The sequence below is a fragment of the Puntigrus tetrazona genome, chromosome 12 (genome assembly GCF_018831695.1).
Source record: "Puntigrus tetrazona isolate hp1 chromosome 12, ASM1883169v1, whole genome shotgun sequence".
Classification (NCBI taxonomy): domain Eukaryota; kingdom Metazoa; phylum Chordata; class Actinopteri; order Cypriniformes; family Cyprinidae; genus Puntigrus; species Puntigrus tetrazona.
Window position 1 is genome coordinate 7,225,723 of NC_056710.1, and position 22,259 is coordinate 7,247,981.

General features: G+C 36.8%; 2 protein-coding genes across 6 annotated transcripts in view; both read left to right on the forward strand.

Annotated features, from left to right (window-relative positions):
* The first annotated feature begins 139 nt into the window (after positions 1–139).
* nmt1b (N-myristoyltransferase 1b) lies at positions 140–7,927 on the forward strand. 4 transcript variants are annotated; one of them, XM_043253238.1, is made up of 12 exons: positions 140–261; positions 369–474; positions 559–703; positions 777–895; positions 2,975–3,066; positions 3,156–3,272; positions 3,351–3,521; positions 3,621–3,729; positions 4,413–4,583; positions 4,668–4,835; positions 5,013–5,150; positions 7,749–7,927. In XM_043253238.1, the coding sequence occupies exons 1-12, from the start codon at positions 242–244 to the stop codon at positions 7,773–7,775; spliced, it is 1,383 nt and encodes a 460-aa protein (XP_043109173.1). In that variant the 5' UTR covers positions 140–241; the 3' UTR covers positions 7,776–7,927. The 4 variants fall into 4 exon arrangements, with proteins under 4 accessions (XP_043109173.1, XP_043109174.1, XP_043109171.1 ...); XM_043253239.1 differs by lacking the exon at positions 7,749–7,927 and adding an exon at positions 5,237–5,373; XM_043253236.1 differs by having other exon boundaries at positions 3,351–3,729.
* A 288-nt stretch (positions 7,928–8,215) lies between these two features.
* svild (supervillin d) overlaps positions 8,216–22,259 on the forward strand; it is a 58,203-nt gene continuing 44,159 nt past the window's right edge. Inside the window, exons 1-2 of one of the 2 annotated variants that reach the window (XM_043253234.1) lie at positions 8,216–8,520; positions 19,146–19,611. In XM_043253234.1, coding sequence (XP_043109169.1) covers positions 19,283–19,611 — 329 coding nt within the window. In that variant the 5' untranslated portion in view covers positions 8,216–8,520; positions 19,146–19,282. The remainder of the gene's footprint in view (positions 8,521–19,145; positions 19,612–22,259) is intronic. The other variant, XM_043253235.1, reaches the window with a different exon arrangement.

Here is a 22,259-nt window from a genome sequence, read left to right on the forward strand (position 1 = left end):
GATGATTGATGATTTAAACTCTTCTATGAATGGCATTGAAGGCCAGTCTAAAATGCTGCTCTGAGATAAGTGATCATTGCATGGGTGTGGAAGGCAACGGATTGGTGGATGGTCATGATGGAGGCTGGGTGTCTCCTTCTTTTCCTTGCTGCACATTAAGATAAGCTCTTACACCACAAACACCCACAACTACACAGCTGAAAGATCACATCTAGTTGCTCTAATACTTAAGAACACATTCATGGCTGAACAGAAAAGTTTGTAAGTGTTCTATCTATTCATTAAAATTTTTTTTTTTTTTTTTATTTCTTTTTATTTGTATTACTGTATTGTATTTTGCATTTTACATTTTGCTGTTTTTTATTCAGTGAAAAGAGCTTAGAGGAAGACAGGGGAGCTAAAGGCAAAAAGAAGTCTAAGAAGTACAAGGACCAAACATGGGCTAAAGAGGGGCCGAGAGACCCTTTTGAAATGGTTAGTGATAATTTATGTGTGTGATCTTACTTATGAAAGTTGGAGTATATTTACTTGTTTCTTATAAGTTGAATTTGTTCATAGCTGGACTCTCTTTCTGAAGAGAAGCAGCAAGAGATTCAGAAAGCCCTACACCTGTTTTCCTTTGGTCATGGGCCTCCAAAGAACCTACAAGAGGCTCAAAGACACACATACCGCTTTTGGGACACTCAGCCAGTCCCCAAGATAGGTATGATGCATGTTGCACAGATACAAACAATATAAACTGTGTGCATGTCTACAAACAGCTTTCATTCTTTTAGATGAGAAAGTGACATCACATGGACCAGTTGAGTCAGAGAGGCCCAGTGTTCGAGAGGAGCCATTCTTACTGCCACAGGAATTCATTTGGCACACACTCAATCTGGACAAACAAGAGCAGGTGAGTGAGAGTTATTTGTGAACAAATTAGTCCCAAAAATATGTCTGTACCATGAAAAAAACACTTTTCAGTGATGTAGAAGTGGTATTGGGGAATATCTAATTTGTCCTCTTACTATTAAAGGTGCAAATGCATGTATCTGATTCATATCTGATTTATCTCCACATATGAATAAGGCCTGAAACTTTATTTGAACATGTGATAGCACATTTTAGTAGATGACCTGCTGTAAGATAAATAATATATAGTGTAGTAGTTAGCTATCTCTTATGGCCGCTTGCATAAAAGCATAAAAGACTGAATATATTATTGCATACAGTATGCAAAGAGCACTCACTTTAAATATATGAAATGCTGTCACTCAATCGTCACAATCTTACAAAGTTCTGTTTTAACCGATAAACGCGTGAAACAATTGACAATAAAGCAGACTTGACTTGACTTGACTAAATGAAAGTCCAAAAACCGGATTCATGACACTTACACTTATAATGTTTAAATAGCATTTTCATCAAATACTCCGCAATAATGTAATTTAAGTCATTCAACAATACACATTTTCCAACTTTTCCTAATCAAACACACCTAAATCAACTCATCAGCTCATTAGTAAAGACCAGATGAGGTCAGATAAGAGAGACATCCAAAATGTGCACTGTTAGTGTGCCTCCAGGTACATGGTTGGGAAACACTGGTTTAAGTCATGTGGGTTTGAAAATGCATTCCCAAGGTAAAATCAAAATGATCAAATCAAGGCAGGGCTCAGCAATAGGACTTAAGATAGGTAATTTTTCAAATGAAACGCTTTTCACTAATAAAGATTCCCTGCTTACACTCTGATTTCACAAAAGCAAACTTATTTAGTTATTTGCCACCTTACACCATATCTACACAGCATATTTAAATACAGAGTACTTATGTCTGTTTAAATACAGAAAACATTTACATTTTACATACTGCATTGTCATTTTTCATATTATATGTTAAAATGAACTACTCTATTCATATGCTTTCATAATTTGTACCACAAGTCAGTTGTTACGACCACTGAGTGGATGGCTGAAAGATTCACATTTATATGTAAAAGTACTCTGGGCACAATTGCTGCTTCTACAATTTTCAGGTGTAGTAAAAGAAGCAGGTCTCATTTTCTGCATCTTAAAGCATGTCATGCAGGTTAGTTTGACATTTAAAAACCGAACAAGTGTAACTCCACACCAGCAGAGGGAGCCGTACTGACTCATCTCCACTCCACTCATCTCCACTTTACTCATTTCCTGTTTGGCCAGTATATAGCCAAAGCACACGCTATGCTCTGTGCAAAGTATTCCCAGTTTATCTGCCTTACTGAGCATTTCCTTTGATTCTGACTGTTATTCTGTGTATGATATCTTCCTGTTCGCCCTTCCTCGATTATTGGATTTGCCCCTTTGATTGTGTTGCTGGATTGGACTATTTGACTGTTTATTGACCCATTGGCTGCCTTTCTACCTTGCCTTTGGACTCTCCTTTGGACAGGCCATTGCCTGATCATGTTTAATTATCTGTAGCACATTGGCAATGTGTTTGAGATGTATCAACAAATTTCCTTTTAGCTTCTTCTATCCATTCTCTACGATAAAGTCACGGTTACAATTTGTTGGTTTACTTTAAAACTCAGTTTAGCCTCAGAAATATGTACCTTTACATCAAGAAAACTGATGCTCTCTATGTTACACTCTATAGTAAATTTCAAATGTTCAGTTCCAGAATTGAGATATTCCAAAAGCAATGACAATTTAGGGGGTGTAGAATTCATTATCATAAATTTATGGTCAATATACCATTTATAAAACATTATCTTAGGTAGAAAAGAATTTGATTAATTTAAAACAATCAAATTTTCAAATACACCTATATACAAGCAGGCATAATTTTGTGCCATTTTACTGCGTATTGCTATTCCCTTAACTTGTACATAATACATTTGTACAAAAACTAATTTTGTAGTTATAGAAGCAAAATAACCTGACCACATCGTGATAATAGGACTAAGTGGAATGTTGATTACGCAGTAAAAATGTTTCTATTTAATTGTAGCTTGGAGAACTGTGCGACTTGCTGAATGAAAACTACACAGAAGAGGATGACAACACACTTCGTCTGCACTACACTCCACAGTTCTTGCTCTGGTGTGTTTTATTTCTTGACATTTAGCTACAAGTAACTAATCTTTGATATGTCTTTATGTATTATGAAAATTTACTTTTATGGAATGCAGGGCTCTGTGTCCCCCTGGATGGCAATTAGACTGGCATTGTGGAGTTCGAGTGAAGTCCAGTCAAAAACTAGTTGGATTCATAAGTGCCATTCCTGCTACTATTAAAGTATTTGACACGTAAGCACAGAATTTCTTCAGTTAGTTAAAATGATATAAACAACGTTGGTTGATGTAAATGACAAAAATATCCCACAGAGAACTAAAGATGGTGGAGGTGAACTTCCTGTGTGTACACAAAAAGCTTCGCTCTAAAAGACTAGCACCAGTCCTAATCAAGGAGCTCACCAGACGGGTCCATCAGCAGGGTATACATCAAGCAATATACAGCACCAATGCTGTCCTACCAAAACCTATTGCAAGCTGTAGGTATGATGGAAATTATGAGGATTTCTCTTTCCCAGACCACCACTTCTGTATTGTTTGGGGTATTGTTTCAAACAAAATTCTCTTGATGTCTGTTAAAAGGTATTGGCACAGATCGCTGAACCCACGAAAGCTGATTGAGCTGAATTTCTCATCTCTTACTCGTAACATGACCCTCCAGCGTGCTGTCAAGCTTAATCGCCTCTCTGAGGTCAGACTGCCCTCTTGAAGGCCATAATGTAACACAACATGTTTTTAATCCTCATGCTCTGTTTGATTTAACTGTCCTAGACCCAAAGGTTATTGAAATCGACTACATAAATCTCATTAAGCGGCTATTTTTATTGTATTATATAATAATGAAAGTCATGCAAGATAACATATGTATTTACCTAACATAACTTTGGAGGCAACTAGACATTGCCTCATTAGCTAATGCTATTAGGGAAGTTTTTGTAAAATGATTGTATAATAATAATAATAATAATAATAATAATAATAATAATAATAATAATAATAAAATATATATATTAATTCATTTTGTCTCCCAACATTAACATTTTCAATTTTAACAAATGTCTTTGTAAAAATTATTATTATTATTATTATTATTATTATTATTATTATTATTATTATTATTATTATTTTTTTTAGCTACAAAAAATTTAATTTTCACAATATTCAAATGTTTTGAGATTAAAATAACTTTATTCATCTCAAAAAAAAATTGATGAAAAACAAGAAAACTTGTCTCACTTTAAGGAATTTAGAGTATATGAAAGTTTAACTTTTTTACAATAAGCAATAAAAAAATTAGATTTTCACGATAGTCACATTTTTTGATGTGACTATAATTACAATAATAATCTCTCTCTTCTTTGTCTATAACAACAGACAACAAAAACCAAAGGTCTTCGCCAAATGACTGTTCAAGATGTGCCAGTGGTCCAGGATCTTCTGCATGAACATGTGCAGGCTTTTCATCTCTCTCCTTTTCTGACCCTGGATGATGTTGAACACTGGTTTCTGCCTCAAGATGGTGTGATTGACACATATGTTGTGGAGGTCTGTATTATGAAACTGATCTTTAAATTGTTTTATTCCAACATCTAGTTGCAATGTCCTGCATTAATGCCACTTTTTATGCAGAGCATGGCTGGTACCATAACTGACATGGTGAGTTTCTACACACGTCCCTCTGCTGTTCTGAACCACCCTGTGCATAAAGGCCTGAGGGCAGCCTGTGTTCTTTATTGCATCAGCAAGGCTACCCCACTGCTGCAGCTAATGGAGGACATCCTTATCATCTGTAAAACAGTAAGTCAAAGGATATATCCATTTAATTCTGCTGACTGCATTGATTATGTTTCATATGAAGATATTTACTGCCGCTTTGTCACATCCAAAGTACCTTGAACTGTAGATCACAATGATTCCTTCAAATGTATTGTTTGTTCAGGTCTAACCACTTGTTCTCTCTGCTTTTCTGTTCAGGAAGGATTTGATGTGTTCTCTGCTCTGGATGTAATGGATAATAAAACTTTTTTGGAACCGCTCAAGTTCAGAATGGGAGATGTACACAAGCAGTATTACCTCTACAACTGGAGATGCCCTGAGATGCCCTCAGACAAGGTGATCAAGCAGTCTTTGATAGTTTATTTATTTATTATTATTTATTTATTATTTATTTATTTAATGTTGTGTATTCTATATTTCAGTTGGGTGTAGTGCTGAAGTAAAGGCATTTTGTGCACAAATGGACAATGAAATACATAAGCTTGTGGAACTCATATAGCACATTTCTATTTCTACGTATAAATATTAAATAAATCGTAATTTTTCATTATGAAATTTGTATATGTGTGTATTTCTTTCTTTAATATTAAAACAGTTGTCCATTACATATATGTTGCACAGATATTTTTGATAGGTCTAATTCATTCTGGCAGTGTGAAAAAACACGAGACAAACCAGATTGCAGCATTGTGGCTTTACTCAGTACTGCTCATTCAAACAAATTTTCATTCATATATACAGTATATATACACATATATAGTGGCGGGGTGAAGAAGCACAGCAACAGAGATCTCAAAATAAATACCCTGGGAGGTGGATTTATTGACAACAGAAATATCAAGGGTATGGGTGATGGTGAAAATCCTAGGGGGAAGTGCCAGGTGCTGCAGTGCTCTCCAATTCTCCAGTGGTGACTTGTGGTGTAGTGGACTGCCCACTTGACGGCCAGGGCCACCTTTTCCACCGCAGCATAGTTTCTCTCGGCCCTGGTCAGCTTTCGGCTGATGTAAAGGACCAGATGCTCCTCTGCCTCCTGGATCTGGGATAGAGCTGCTCCCAGACCCATGTCTGAAGCATCTGCTTGCAGCAGAAATGGGGCAGCTAAAGTCCAAGGTCAGCGCTGTCTTGATCTTCCGAAGCTTTTCTGTGTTGGGAGTTCCATGCCTCCCAGTGGATGACGACGTCTATCATCCGCTGGAATGTTGCTGGGGCTCCTTGAAGAGCGAAGGAAAGGGTCCGATACTGGCAGAGGCCATTGGGGGTCAAGAAGGCAATCTTTTTTTTGGCGCTTTTTGAGAGTGGCACCTACCATTAGCCTTTGGTGAGGTTGAGCGTAGATATGTACCGGGCCCTTCTCAATCTGTCCAGTAGCTGTCGAACTCAGACACCTCGTTTAGCCGGCAGAAGTCGTTGCAAAAGTGGAGGGTGCCGTCAGGTTTTGGGACCATCACGATGGGGCTGGACCAGGGGCTACGGGATGGTTCGATCACCCTCAACTTTAGCATTTGTTGAACCTCCTCTTCAATAGCATGCCGACAAGCCTCTGGGACATGGTATGGCCACTGTCAGACGATGACTCCTGAGGCCGTCCAGATCTTGTGCTCGATGACATGGGTCTGCCTGGGACGAGTTGAGAACACATCAGAAAACTGACTGACCAAGTGCTGGAGCTCCCCCTTCTGGGCAGCCGAGAGGTGGGGGTTGACGTTGACAACCACGGGGTTCAAAGATGCAAAGGCTGTGAGCTGGCCCTCGTCCACTCTCCATTTGAGGAGGTTGACAGGTTGCCCCCTCCCGTAACCTGCTGAAACACATCATAAAACAGAGTAGTATCTTGGGAAGGGGACTCACCATCTCTCCCGCTGTCAGAACTCTCACCATCTCTGGTTGTGGTGCCGGTCCTCTGGCTGGCCTCCGTCGTCTGCAGTTCCCTTTGTGGCTGGGGTGAACAGGGAGCTTTTCCGAGCCCTCCTTGATTCTGCCAGTGCTGTCACCCTCGTCCAGGCGAATATCCTGGCTCCCCGCTCTGAATCCAAAACGGTCATCCCAATCACCTGTGACATGAGACAAGTGCCAGCCAGACGAGTAACCAGTGCTGCGAAACGTGGGCAAGTTTGGCTGCCAGGGCTCGGGCAGGCACACGTGGATTATACTCCCACGCATTGAACAGCAGCGCAGCTGAGATAGGGGAGAGTCCTAGGCATGCTAATATCTCCCTCCATAGGGCAGGGTAATCCTCTGCCAGTATCTGTTCCCACTTGTCGGGGTGCCAGCCCTCGGCGACTGCCATAGTTTTAAACATCTTGAGGTATGCCTCTGTCATCGCTGGCCGATATCTTATGGAGAAGCCGGGTGGCTTGGACATGGGGATCAGGTAGCGGCACAGGGCGGCAAGCTCCTGTTCGGTCTCGTGCTGTTGAGTGGCCAGGTGCTCGGTTATTTGCTGCTGGTGGATGCTAACATCTTCAGCAGTTCTTCTATGGAGTGCTTCGCCGACCGGTGAACTGGTGTGAAACAGAGAAAAGAAAAAAAAAATTAGTGGTGAAGACCTGAAATCGCTTACCGGAATTTTCTTCACCAATTTGCTTGCATTCTCCACCAGTGTGGTGGGGTGAAGACACAGTATATATATATATGGTGGGGTGAAGACACACAAGGCAAGAGAGAGCTCAATATATATATATATATATATATATATATATATATATATATATATATATATATATATATATATATATATATATATATATTCAGAAAGATTCATGACTGTTTATTATATAGGTGAGCTTGATTTCACCATGCTTCTGGATCAACATTCTTATATATACATATACATATATGTGTGTGTATGTTGTTCTTGACATGTTCTTGACAATTTAAGACTATGGCCCACATATTTGTTGTTGTGCTAACTGTTTGTTTATTTATGCACAGGCCAAACAACTGTTATATCTACCATGAACAGAACGTGCAGTTGTGTTCTTTGCAGAATAAGGCAACACCAGGTGGCGCAGTTTGATACCCTACAAGAAAACGGAAATCAAAACAAAGAACTATCTACACAATAATTTAAAAACAGAACGTAACATCAATACAGACTCTTTTCTTCACATATTGTTTTCTTGAAAGAATTTATCTGTCATTTTAACACTTTTTATTTTACTTTATTATTTTTTTATTGAAGTAAAATAACAGCATTAGAATTTTAAACATAGCAATAAGAACATGGCGACTAGCAGAATTATTATTATTTTTCTTAATTTAGCTAATTCATTTAATTTAGCTTTTTCTTTACCAAATCGTCTTTTTTTGAACAAATCTTTCAAGTGAACGAACCGAGTCAAAAGATTCGAATCAAAATGCTAACCACTACTGGCGTGGACAGGGGTGGGATTTCAACTTTTAAACACGACGGGCTAACGCCTTCGTCCTTTGCTGTCTTTCAGAGTCTTTCTACTGTGTGCTAGTTTGAATTTTCATGTTACTACTCCAGGAGCATCGTGAAGTTATATTTTAGAGTTTCACCACAAGGACATGCGGTACTTTAATCCCGGCAGGGCTCTCGGTCGCTGATTCTAGGACCTAAAACAGCTTGCTGTGCGATTTCAGATGGTTATGTGTTTGGCTGTTAATTCACACGAATTTTTTTATTTGTAAAATAGCCTGTATATGCCGTTTTTTGATGACTCGCTGTATTCATCTAATGGTAAGTGTCTCATCTAAAATGTGTTACATTGAAAGGTACATATTCAATTGCTGAGAGTATTGTGTGTCCTCGCAATTATGTTATTTAGAACAGGCTTTTAATGAAACAGTATTCTAAATTTAATGTTGCTTTAAAAACGGATCAGTGTTATAGCTTGTGTGTGTGTGTGAGAGAGAGAGAGACAGTATGTATAGTGAGCTAATGGGCGGAGTGTGTTGCTTAATACAACTGAAAACCAAAGGTCTCTTTTGAAATATTCCCTAGTAATTTATTTGTTATGGCTGAAATGTGTAAGCCTTTGGCCTTTAAAAATAAAAATAAAAATCTGACCTGTTTATCAGTTATCATTCAGTTCAGAAGCCTTTACAAACAATGATCTCCCAATTAATTTGAGAAACACCTACAAAAACAAAGGCATTGCAGGTGAGGCAATCTAGAAGTTATTAAAGTACTCCAACAGTGTTAAAGATGTGTAATGTAAATGGCGTGCATTTATTTATAGACCAGCAAAAACAAATAGGAGTATAGGTTTTAGGTCATCCATCAGGGGTTGATTAAATCATGAAAAGTGGATGTTGTATAAGTCAGAATGTAATTTATCTATGCTATTGATTTACAGTGTTCCATAGCATAATTAATATTTATGTGTTGTATTACATCTCAGCCTAATACAGGCTTTGTCTTTTCATAAAACCAAATAGGTAAATACTTCCTGCTTCCTTGCTTTTGCATAAAGTCATAGAATTGACAGTGTTACTGTGTTAAAACATGACAAGAGTCAACTGGATTGCAATGAGATGGCTAGCCTACTTAAAGGGAACATTGCTTGATTTATGTATTTATTTTTTTTAATAGTCCTATTTTAGTCCTATTCTAATATTTAAACTTTTTTTTTTAAGTTTTACTGATAATGTTAAAAAAGTTTTGCTCAAAAAAATAAATGTTGAAAATTGATTAGACCTCATTCTGGCCTTCGTTTCAAATGATCGGATTTTAAGGAGTGGCTCCCTTAACAGATCAGCTCATCCAGAATTGTTTTTTTTTCATTTAAATCAGTGTTTCTCAACACTGGTCCTTGGCGGCCCCAACACTGCAAATTTTGCATGTCTCTCTTATCTGACACACCTATTTCAGGTCCAGGGTTGAGAAACACTTTTTTAAATGTACTCGTCCTCAGGCTATCCAAGATGTGGAGTTTCTTTATCATAACAGATTTGGATAAATTTAAATAGCTGATACAAACATCACAATAATCCACAAGTGATCCACATGGCTCAAGTTTATCAGTTAAAAGTGCACTAAGCACTATTTAAATGCTTTAATTATCGGTAAGGGCATGTGTAGTAATGATCAAGAGAAGAGAGCACTCAATTTGAGTGCAGGGCAGTGTTGCCACTCTTGCCAGACATAAGATAATTATCATATTTGTATGATAATTTTTACCTCTGTACAATGTGTGATCAGTAATAACAAAATCCCATAATTTACAATAATTTTTAGGTTTTTGAGACATTTGACAAAATTTCAACACTTCAAATGATGGTCGTCGTTGTTAGTTTTATTGATTGTGTACACCACCGAGTGCATTTACAATGCAGGAGGGGGCTCTGCTTTTAGTCAACGGGCACTGTTTTTCACGATAATGACAGCTGTTTGCCTGGCTTTTCAGTGAGCTATACCTCTCTGTAATAAATGCTGTGTAGTAAATCACTTCATAACATAAGTCAAGTGTAATATAGTGAATATAATTTCTAATATAATAGAGTTCTATTTAAAATGAAGAGATTCGATGTTTAGACTTTTGCATAACATAAACTGGAACTTGGATATGGTAAATAATTTTCACTAGATAAAAAATAGTTTTAGCAGCATAGCACAGATGCTACAAAGCATAGTTAGCTTACTAGCTGTATAAAATTATGGGGTAAGCAATAATACTTAAATTATTGCTGGTTTATGGTCTTGTACTGATGTATTTTTTTTTTTCAATTGTAAGGTGAACTTAAAGGGTATAGTACTATGAAAATCACACAGCTTGTATGACATCAATAAGAAAAGGTACATTTTCATACGTATTGTTTATATTTTTCTGTATGTGTCTGGCTGTGCTTAATAGGTACATTTCTGTAAACTTTAAGCATACCACTGTTCCCATTAAGCTCAGATCATGTTTTATATTAAAAAAAAGTTTATTGTAAACGAAGAATAACTGAATACTGTTTTATATGGAGGTCTATCTGTGGATTTGAGATGACATATCTAATAGAAAATCACATACAACTGAAAACCAAAGGTCTTATTTTAAAAATATTTCCTAGGAATTTCTTTGTTGTGGCGGAAATGTGTAAGCCTATGGCCTTTTTTTAAAAATCTGATCTGTTTATCAGTTCTCAATACTAATGGCTACATGAGCCTAATAGGTACATTTACCCTATATCTCAGAAGATCAGGAAAAACTAGATTTCTTGTGTCATGACCCCTTTGATCCCAGAGAGGAGATTTCAATCAAACAATGAAAAACAGGATTGCTCAGGAGAGTTTAGGAATGATTTTCAAGTGATTAAGTCTGAGTCAGACTGTCATTCTGTCACTCAAGGGCAGCCAGAACCAATAAGGTCACGCATAACTCCATGCCCAGACTTAACTGAGCTTTGCACACATCAGTGAGAAACTTATTATTGTGGACACAAAGCTGAATAGTCGACAAAGTTAAAGTTTAGGACACGTACTTCAGTAACGGAGAGAAAGAAACAAATTACATGAAAACACTTGCATACCATGCTAAAGACCTGTTCCTGAAAAAGTAAGTCATGGCCTTAAATGCCTGAGGGGAATAGCGCAGCGAACATGTTACAACAAAGCATCTGAAAGCTCTTGATTCTTCTCTCAGGGCTTGATTATTTTTTGATACATGTGAAAACAGAGATTGACACTTTGTTAAAGGAAAGATGCTTTTTAGAGCAAGGTCTCTACTTTAAATTTTTTAACAAACAGAAAGGAAATCAAATTTTACTGGAAAACTGAAATTCTCGTAAGTTTGTAATGGTGATGTTGTGCTGATAAGTTGGTTATTTATTTTCTATGGGTGGACATGCAGTAGCTTAACCTAATGTATGTCTTCATAAGCCCAAACTAATGTAAAGGCTGTTCCAAAAGTTGTGAATGAAGAATACAGACTCAAAATTCAAAAAACATACAAATATGAATAGTAAAATACACTCAAATGAATAATAAAAACCCTGGATATACAGTGAAATATGAAAGAAAACATTAAAATCTCCTGCTCAGCATCATTTTTATGAATGGATGCTATTTTAACCTTTGCAGACAGCAAAGCTAGCAGACATTTCAGATAATTAATGAAAAATATCATAATCGCAGGGGTAAAATAAAAAAATTAAAGGAACAGTACACTTTTTTTTGGAGGGAAACAGACTCATTCTCCAACTTCCCCAGAGCTAATAAGTTTAGTTTTACCGTTCTGCAATCTATTCAGCCGTCCCTGGGTTTGGTGATAGCACTTTTAGCATTGCTTTGCATAGATAATTGAATCCAATTAGACCAGTAGCATCGTGTTCAGAAACTTCTTAAGTCTTCTGTATTTATATCGTGCACTAAGACTGACAGAAAATGAAAAGTTTTAATTTTGATATGATTAGGAACTATACTCCCATTCCGGCGTAATAATCAAGAAAATTTTCGGCCATAAGTTCGCCACAGTAAATATTTAGATGGGGTGTTATGATCATATTATTTTGGCAATAAAGGGTACTCAAATGTACCCCTTATTGCTGTAAGAGGAGGGGTGATTTCACGCAGCGTCCATGATATCATTCCTGCTTATGGCATGTCATGGCAGCAAACTTCCTTCTTTTTTTATTTTATTTTTTTTCTCGATTGATCATGCATCTCTTCACTGGATAAATCTGCTTTACTATGTCCTACAGCTTTAGCTGAGGGAGCTCTTGCTTTAATTTAAACAGGTCCGGATCAAGCCTTGAGAGATTCAAGCTGGCAGTAAGGCAGGAAAAACCAGATCCAAGCGGAAGTCAGCAGCGGATAAACATAGACATCAACAATTATCAGTCAGGGGGAACAGGCAGGACAGTGTCGAGATGAACAGAATCAGAACAGGCAACAAATTAAAAACAAACTGAGCTAAATGAATAAACATGGAAAATGATCTTTTTGACTTGTTCACATAAAAGTTAGACCTTATAAATACAATTTTATTTTACAATTCTTTCTTTTCAGGTTCTTAATTACAGCATTTTCATAACAGGCTATAGTCTATGTTAACATACTGGGAGAAAACCAGTACTATTTGAAATCAGACATTTGAGTACCCCAAATTGCCAAAATAATATAATCATAACACCCCGTCTAAATATTTACTGTGGCGAACTTACTAACTATCATTACTGTCACTGTCCAGGAAACTGAAAGGTGGAACATAGAGCAGACGGGGTTCTTTACTGCAAAACGAAAAGTTTACCTCTAACCTTTCTAAAGTGTGATTGATTAATAAAGAGTGGTGTCTTGTTTCTAGGACTTCAACAAACAGTGTTATATTGAAGAATGCTTTTGATTCCCCCCCCATATGCATGCCCTGACATGTATAAATACTCTAGATAAGGTCTAAAACTGTGGTTTTCAAGTGGGTGGCATTGGTATTCCAGGAAGGTCACCAATTATTCATAATAAAAATTATAATTTTGCTAGTAATAATATCATAATTACATGTATAATTAAACAACAAAAAATAATAGTTAATAATAATGAATCATAATATCACTTATTAATATAAGCTTCATATTAGTTAATTGCTAGCTTTTGCAGTGGACAATTATAAAATGTTACTGATATCTAAAATTAAATTGACCATACTGCCCACTCCTAATGTCAAAGGCAGTTGCAGTTCTTTTGTTACCATACCCTTAGAGATCCACAGCAAGTGAACATCAGGGTCATGCTGATAAGACTGCAATTAGGAAATGCAGGATATGCTGTAATGTATGTGTGTTTTTTTGAAGTTTGCAAAGTGCAACACAAGTACACTTCTCTCTATTTTTTTTTTTCCCCACACAATTAAACAATGAGGGGAAAAAAAAGAAACATGTCACAGAGGTTTCAGTTATTTGTAGGTGATAGTTTCAGACGTATCAGTGCTTTTCTTTTTGAGTGGTGCTGTGTTCAGTGTAATTCAATTTGTGTTTGTGCTTATTTAACGTAAAAGATATATTTGCAGAAGTTCCCAACTGTGTTGAAAAAGCAGTATGTGGAAAGTCGTACAACCCACTAAATGCCTTGGCATGTTTGCTCTCCATATTGTACCATTATATGGTACAACAGCTGCTATGCTTACTTACTGAATTCTCCATTCAGAAATATATCAGTTTTATCTTATTCTGTCCTGTCCTCCAGATGATCCTGGGGCACCCTGTGATCATGAAAAAAGTATTACATTTCTTTTTTCACTGTTTTTCATGGGCATTTTGCTATTCTTCTCTCTCTCTCTCTCTCTCTCTCTCTCTCTCTCTCTCAGGTTTTACTGTGTCAGTTGAAAAACAGTTGAGCTGAAATGCCTGCACCTTACTGCCCTGTGTATTATTGGCTAAGAACTGTTTTAAATCTAGGTCTATTATCCTGCTCTTATAAGCTGTCACAATTCATTATGGCATATGTGTGCTTATCCATTAGAAAATAATCTGACAGGCATATGTTTGCAATAGCTCAGAGAAATAAGCAGTAACACAGAGGCAGTATACCCTAATGAGGTTAAAGCCACTTTGAGTTTGTACTTATTTTTTCTATGCCTGACTTATTGTAGTGAACAGGACAGGACCCTACATGGATAGGATGGTCAGCCAGTGTCTTTGTTTGTAATATGGGATTGCAGCCTCTTTGGTGGATGTTCATGTGGGTTATGCTTAGTTTGAGTGTAAAATCTTAAACCTTTTAGGCAAGTGTAGGTTCACTGTTCAGTTTAAGATATTGTTTCTTTATATTCATGACTTTAACAGACTGGATCGGTGCCATTATGTGTGACTTGGGTGAGGAAATCTGTCAAATTGGCACTGTTTACGCTGCCTAAGTTTGTTCTTTCCCTCTGAGTAAATCGAGCTTGGTGGAAAAACAATGACGGAAAGGGAGGACTGTCTTAATTCTGTCTTTTGATTTATTCATCCAGAATTTGACAAATTTCATTACATTCAAAAATTATAGGGCTCTAGTTACAACTACATTGCATTTTAAGTGACAGTTAAATTGTTAATAAAAGAGTTTAAAATTCAGTCTGTTTCTCACACAAATATGTCATGACTTAAAGGAGCAGTCTGTAAGTTTTGTCACTTTTTCGCCATCTATGTTTGAAAAACATGGTATTGCAGTTCCTTGCAGAATTATATCTAACCATTGTGAATCAGTTTTGCGATTAGTTTTGAACACTTGTTGGTAATGTACTTGCTCCAATATTGATTTTGGATCAATTTTAACAAAAAAAGGTTTTTAAACATTTTTTAAATGATTTTCTTAGTATTTGTTATCCTTTTTGTCGCTTGTAAACCCCATGTCCCATCCTCTTTTGTTGTATGGAAGAGGAATTTTTTTCAGATAGTCTGGTTTTCCCTACTACAGAGGAAAGAACATCATATAGGTTTGAAATGGGAGTATTACTTTTCGCATTTCACCCTGCAGCACAGGATAAGTATTTTTCCATGCTGGTGGTCCAGTATATTTGAGGAAGTTGTTCTCTGTTGTGAAGCGGAAGGGAAAATGTTTCCTGTGGATCTGGTGCCAGGGAAATCTGGTTTTAAAAGTGTTCCAGTGTTCCTCCCTACCAATTTATCCACTATAAAATGATGAGCAAGGATTAGTTTAATTTTATTTTATTTAGTTAGTTATTTTATTAGTTAGTTTTCTTTCAAATACCTGGTTATGCAATGACATAAGTGTTCCCAAATATTATGTAAAATATAGGTCTAATAGCTGCACTTGGCAGGCATGTGGTTTGCAGCACAATTGCAGGATATTACAAGGGAAGCTGCTTTTCAGGCAATACACACTTCCATTGTGATTTCAGGCATCAAATATCACAAAATTCTAGACAGTCCTTTAGGGCTGTTTTTGGCAAGAAATATTGTGATGTAATGTGACTATTTTTGAGTCACAGTAAGCCTTTGGATATTTAATAAATAGTTGTTTTCACCATTCTTTCAAGAATCCAGAGTGTGTATTTTCAGAATGTTTTTTCAGCCTTTAGTCATTTGTTTATTCTTTATCTTGCATATTCATTACTGTATGCATGATTATCTAAAGTGTGAAGTGATACATATTTGCAGCTTAGTTTCAATAAGTACACTCGAGGAGGAGCAAGGACATTTTAATTTCAGTATGTTTACATAGTAAATTGAGCTCTTATGTCAGTTGTGGCTTCTCATTGTATGACATCATAATTTTCTGCCCTGATGATGTGTTTGCAGATTCCTCATATCAGGAAATGTTCTATCAACAATTGTGTAACAAAAAGCATGTTTTCCGAAACAAGCGAGTGCTCCACTTTAGCATTCCTTTTATAGGTAATAGCAAGGAGCACAGTGGACCCCTTGATGACTTGTGATTACGTACTCTTCTAATCATAGAGTCAGTGTAAGCTGTTTTGCCTCTCGTAGGGTTTAATCCCTTGGAAGGAAAATTTTGCTTTCAGTATTTTTGCTCATGTTCATCAACATAATTGTATGATGTTACTCAAATGGTCACATTTTCAAATGTTAATTTTTACTTTCTACAAAAGGTTAAATTGCAAGGATATGATCGATCTCTACTTCATGCTTTGTTAATAGACATATGTCTTCATGTATGTTCAAATAAATAAATCCTGGCTGATGCTAAAGGAACCTGTAGTAGATGTGCTTTAACTCTTTGTTCACATTTGGTAGGCTTTGTAAAATTACAATTGAATCCATTTTGATTGCTCTGTTAGTGTGGTTCATTAAAATAATTTTGAACTTTTCCATCTGATCCTTGGTGCACATGTAACAAGTGGAATTGGTGCTATGATAAGGTAGTCTATGTCTGCATCCAATGAACTGGTACAATTTGGCCAAAATATAAATGCAGCATGTACCAATTATATCTAAACAAAGCAAAAACAGGATGGGATGTCATTAGATGTAATCCTATAAAAGGACAAAATGCCCAAGCATGCCTGGTTTAGGAGCAACAGTATATTGCACATTACATATCAGTACAGGCATTGGAATGGCCGTCAACTTGCAATAGATGTCTCTGTTTCCAGCACAGGAATTTCTGCCACTGTTTTGGCTCCTTTACATATTTTATAAACTTAAGAAGTTATCAGCTGTAAAAATAGTATCCCTTGTACACACAAAAAACAAGACGCATACATAACCCACAGAACACATATAACCGAAAGGACAAAGAAGTGCAAGTTTAAACACTGCAATAGAAATGTAAATATTATTTGTTTCAATCTTTGACCATTGAAAATCATACTTTGGATATAAAAATTTATATATTGCCAAAACTCTTAACACTTTCAATAGGTGTTACATATATCTTTGGTCATTAAAAACGAAAAATGATCTCCTCCACAGCTCTAGTGTGCTACACTTCAAGCTTTGTGCACAATGAGGCATATTTTGCAACTCCTCTCATGAAGATGTCATTCTGCTGTTACCTTGTTCCACCACCTCTTTCATTCAGCACCCTCCTCCCATCTGCCTTTTCCTTTGTCCCATGATAATTTCATTCATTTGTATCAAAGATTTCTTCTTTACCAATGTTGTTTGCATTTTCTCTTGTGTATAAACTCATTCTTTACCTTCCAGTTTGTTTCTGTCTACTTCTCTCCTTTTCAGCCTATTCTGTTTGGAAGCTATTAAACGTGAGGTCCCAGATGTAGCCCATTAACCCCTTCACCCCACAGAAGGAATCCAGGAGGACCATGCTAACCAGTGTTGCCAAATCTGTGGTTTTCCAGCAGAATTGGGCTACTTGCCGCCCATTGTTTGTCATGTCCATGGGTCGAAGCAACCCCAATAACTTAATACTTTATTTAGACACAAATTTGGGATACCCGCGGATCCATGCCAAAAAATGTTTATTTATTTATTTATTTTTATTTATTTTTTTTAAACTGAGGAATCCCCCTCGAAACCTTTTGGTCTAGATTTGTGTAGTAATGGGCCGGGTTTTGTTGTGAAAACCTGGCAACCCTGATCAGCTTTCCTTTGTGCCCCCAGTCACCCACTAACACAAACACCAGGCCTCAATTCTTCATCTCCCACTCTTGTGTTAACAGACACACAAACATGCTTCATACTGACATGTATAGGCATGTAGATTTGGTATTTGAATACATTTAAGATGAACACAAACCTGTGGTGAAGGAGTTTTGTGTTCTTGTGTGATGCCTACCTCATGTTTGTGTTCTGTGGGAGTGGATTTTACAGAGCATGACTTCTGCAACACCTGGCCTACTTTGACAATCTAGGTATCATGATTATGCTGCCTTCTAAGATAACATCTGCCCAGTGATAGGCTGTATGCAGACACGGTGAGAGAAATGCATGTAGAAAATTAATGGAATTCTCAGAAATATTGATTAGAAAGCGTAACATACTTTTTTTTTATTTTTTATTATCAAACCTTTAGCCTGAAACACGTCTACACTGTATCGTAAATCTTCTGATCTGATTAATGTGTCCAGTCATGTACTTTCACTTTATGAAATATCTGCATAGTTTTTTTTTTTATTTTTATGGCAACAGCATTGCATTGGTATGCCTTTACTAAAACACAAATATATATATATATATATATATATATATATATATATATATATATATATATATATATTTATTGTCTTAAGAATCATTATTTTGCCTTAGCACTTGGATTATAATGTCTTTAGGCTGGAATGTGTTGCTTTAATCTGTGCTGGCATCTCTGTCAGCCTTAAAACTTAAAGAGGTGTGTTAGACCAGCAGTATGCAAATTTCCACTTGGCTTGCAACTATGCAGCCTTGTTTCTGCAAAGACCTTTAGCATGTTTTACAAACAACATCTGATGTGTTTACATTTTTCATGATGTGAGGAAAAAAGCTATGAAAAATCTGATCAGAGCAGTCAGATTGAGTGTGACTATAATTTCAAACCACATATAAATATAGCTTGAAATAGTTTTGTAAACACAAAAATACGATTTGACGATCAGAACAAAGTTTATGTCTAGCAGTTTTTGAACACAGACATTTGTTCTGTGTGAACAGCCTCTTAGAAGACAGCTGACAATAGTACTAAAAGAGCACTTGTGTGTGTGTGTGTGTTGACTACACAGTTCTAATCTCTCTCTTTTCTCTCTCTCTTTATCTTTCTCTTTCTCTTTCTCTGGGGCTGTGCAGGGTAATATGAGAATAACAGCAAAGTGGGCAGGAGTCCTGTATGTTTTCTTTCCTTACAGGCTTTCGTTTGACAAATTCTGGCTAACAAAAAAACTGCCATAGGAAGGATTAGAGTGTGGGTGTGTTAGTGATTGTGTCAGTGTTTTTGCATACAGTCTCACGAAACAACAGGCAACTCATTTTGTTTGTCTCTTTCAACAGTGGAATGGTATCGGCAGACTCCTTGTCCACTAGAAAGTGAGCAGGACCACCCACTGTCACCATCAGTCATAGGAGCAGTGGAATCTTCTGTGTTGTAGCTTACACTTTAGCCCAATAACGTGTAGCTAGAGTTAGATATGATGGATGCCCTGGACTCCAAAGCTGAACGTATTGCCCGCTACAAGGCAGAGAGAAGGCGGGAATTGGCTGAACGGTATGCGAACTTGGAGGACAGTTCATCCCTGAATACACGGAGGGAAAAACATCTGGAAACTACAGACACCTCTTTGCAGAAGACTGATCTTTCCTCTGTACCGAGTCAGTACAGTAACGATAGCATTGCTATTAGCAGCCAAGGTGACAGGAGCAATTCTGAGTCAAGAACAGATCCCACACTATTCTCTAACACCTTCATTAGCCACAGTGATGAGAGCAACCAAGTAACACGTTTACGCCAACATCACAGGTGAGTTTGAGTCTAATAGAGTTTGAGTGTAATATCCTACAATGCTAAATGTTGTTCATAGAGTAACACTGATATATTACTGCTTAATAAGTACAGACTAAGGGGCCCTCTGAACTTAATCATAGTCGGGGAGATTGAGTAGTGTAGAAGTCCACGCCAGTTTAAAGTACCAAAAAACATTGGACATGGACTGTTTATTATTTCTTTGCAATTCCAAACATGGATATTATAAGGAATGTGCAGGGGTTTCAGGTGAGGTAGAGGATGGTTAGGCAATATCCGACTGCAATTTTATTATGTTTTATTATGTTAGAATGTTTGTAAAATGGTTTTACATTTTTTTTTGTAATGTAAAAAAGGAAGAAAAAACATTACAAGGCTATAGCTGCAAATACAAATTAAGTGTGGCCTTGAGAAGATGTGGGAGAATTTTCAATGTTATTACAGTTTTACATTTTTAAATTTGTATTTATTTTAATATCGCTTTCATTTTGACAAGTGAAATTAATTTAAGCTTAGAACGCAAACCTTTAGCAGTGCTAAATTGTAAGAATGCTGAGATTGATTAGAAAAAGATTTTATTTTATTTATTGTTGTTTCCTTAGCATATGTGTACACTAAGCAATTAATGCTCTCCATTCTCTTTTCACTGGCCAGATCCATCACCTCGCTTTATTCTGGGACATTACAATTTACAAATTTGTAGTATTATAAAGATTTATATAAATATCAAGGCTAACAGGTAAAAAAATCAGAAAACAAAACAAATCATGGTTCTGAATGTACATGATAGGGTTTTGCATGTTGACATTGCTCAGGTGAGGGGAGTGGTGCACAAGCAGTATTACTATAAGCCAAGTTTAATTAAGATTTAGAATAACTAAGGGTTGATAACTTACCGATATGAGTGCAGTAATTCCAAATGAATGCTCTAACAATAAACTAAAATCTTCCTTCTCTTTTTGCCACCCTGTCTTTACTGTGCCATTCACAGTTCTGCATACTCCTGTAGAACACTGCAGTTCTTAAAAGCTGAAGAATTCCAATTATTATAAACTCCATTATTCTGATAGGACAATATGGCAAAGTATATTGTTCCTAGCACGTCAGTTGTGCATTGTATGTAAGAATCTCTCACTAGACAGAAGAGTTTATGGTATGTCGTACACCGTTACGTTGTGCATCCTTTTAGATTAACTGAAAAACAACACAGATTACTTGACCGAGAGGCTCAGTGTTGCTACCTTGAGTGGGTTCCCACCTAATTAGACAGTTTTGAATTTGATTGTGCGGTTAAAATTGTCAGGGTTGAAAAATGTCGGTAGGTTTTTGGGTCAGTTCGTGTAGGCTAATTGGTTAACAAACAGGTTTGCATCATGTACTGTGTCCAAATCAGACATCTTGACGTTACTAAACAACGACACCGCAAAGACGACTGGTGCTGATGTTGACATCCACATTTAATCAATCACGAGGTATCAGCAGAGCAAACAGACATGATGATTAATGTGATTGGACGTTAGCTGTTTTGATGGTGTCTGCTTGCAAATTTTGTTCCTGTTTGGTTAGGGCTGTACGATTAATTGTATTTTACTCTCGATAACGGTATCCACTTTGCTTATGTTTTTAATTTCCCATTTGCGATATCTTGCATTGTTCACAAGTCTTTACTAGCATTCGTGCTTGGGATTGCCTGAAGTAAAGAGATTAAGTCCCAAAACAGAGCTTTCTCCTTTAAGAATACATTTTCCGCCTTACTTAATCTGTGCAATTTGGCAACCCTGTGCGCACTGATGATATGAAAACAAACATGTTCTGGAATTTGGCGATCCACAGGGATTTCTGCTTACATGAAAGTGTCATATAGCCATTGTGTTCTTTTTCACAAGCCATTTGTACTGTTTGTGTAACTAAATCTGCCATGATCAAACTTTCACCTAGTTGCAATGATTGTTCTATTGTGTTTGTGGACTAAATGTACTTTTGCTACCTGGGGCAATACAATGGATACAAATTTACATGGATTTGTTTTGAGTTTTATTATAAGTTAATAATAAGTTTTTGCCTGATTTCATAATGTAAATCAGCTAAAAAAAGACATGACAATGCTATTGTGAGGTGTGGGGTTTTAGCTGGCCTTGAATGAATGTAAATAAGGAAAATACCGATGACTAGTATAGTAACTTTTATTCAGCGAAGTCCTAGAACTGGGGAGGAGATCAACAATAGTTTCCAAGCCCACCACACTCTATTTTGCTCACTTATTTTTTTCACGCACTTACCTTCACATTACATGACTCTCTTTCTCAGAGGACGCTACACCAGAATAAAAGTCCTTGCCAAAAATATGAATACATTGAATAGTAAACAACTTCGCACTAGTTACCTTGTGAAAATACACATACACACACACACACACACACAGACATATGGAGCTCAACTCCTTGATTAAAATCTTCGCCCTTGATCTATATGAAGGCATTTAGGAACACTTTGACTTAATACGTTGTTTTAGTTTTGAAGAACAAGGATATATTTATGGTCACAAGAAACTTGGTAATGTCAGCTGCCACCTTTTCAAAAGGACGATTGGCATGAATAATCTGCAGGGGAGTTACACAATGTGGGACTGGCATAGATGACTGACA

Coding starts and splice junctions, on each gene's coding strand:
- nmt1b (XM_043253236.1), top strand. CDS start 242: ATGGCTGAACAGAAAAGTTT. Junction 896..2,974: donor ATCTGGACAAACAAGAGCAG/GTGAGTGAGAGT, acceptor ATTTAATTGTAG/CTTGGAGAACTGTGCGACTT. Junction 3,067..3,155: donor ACTCCACAGTTCTTGCTCTG/GTGTGTTTTATT, acceptor TATGGAATGCAG/GGCTCTGTGTCCCCCTGGAT.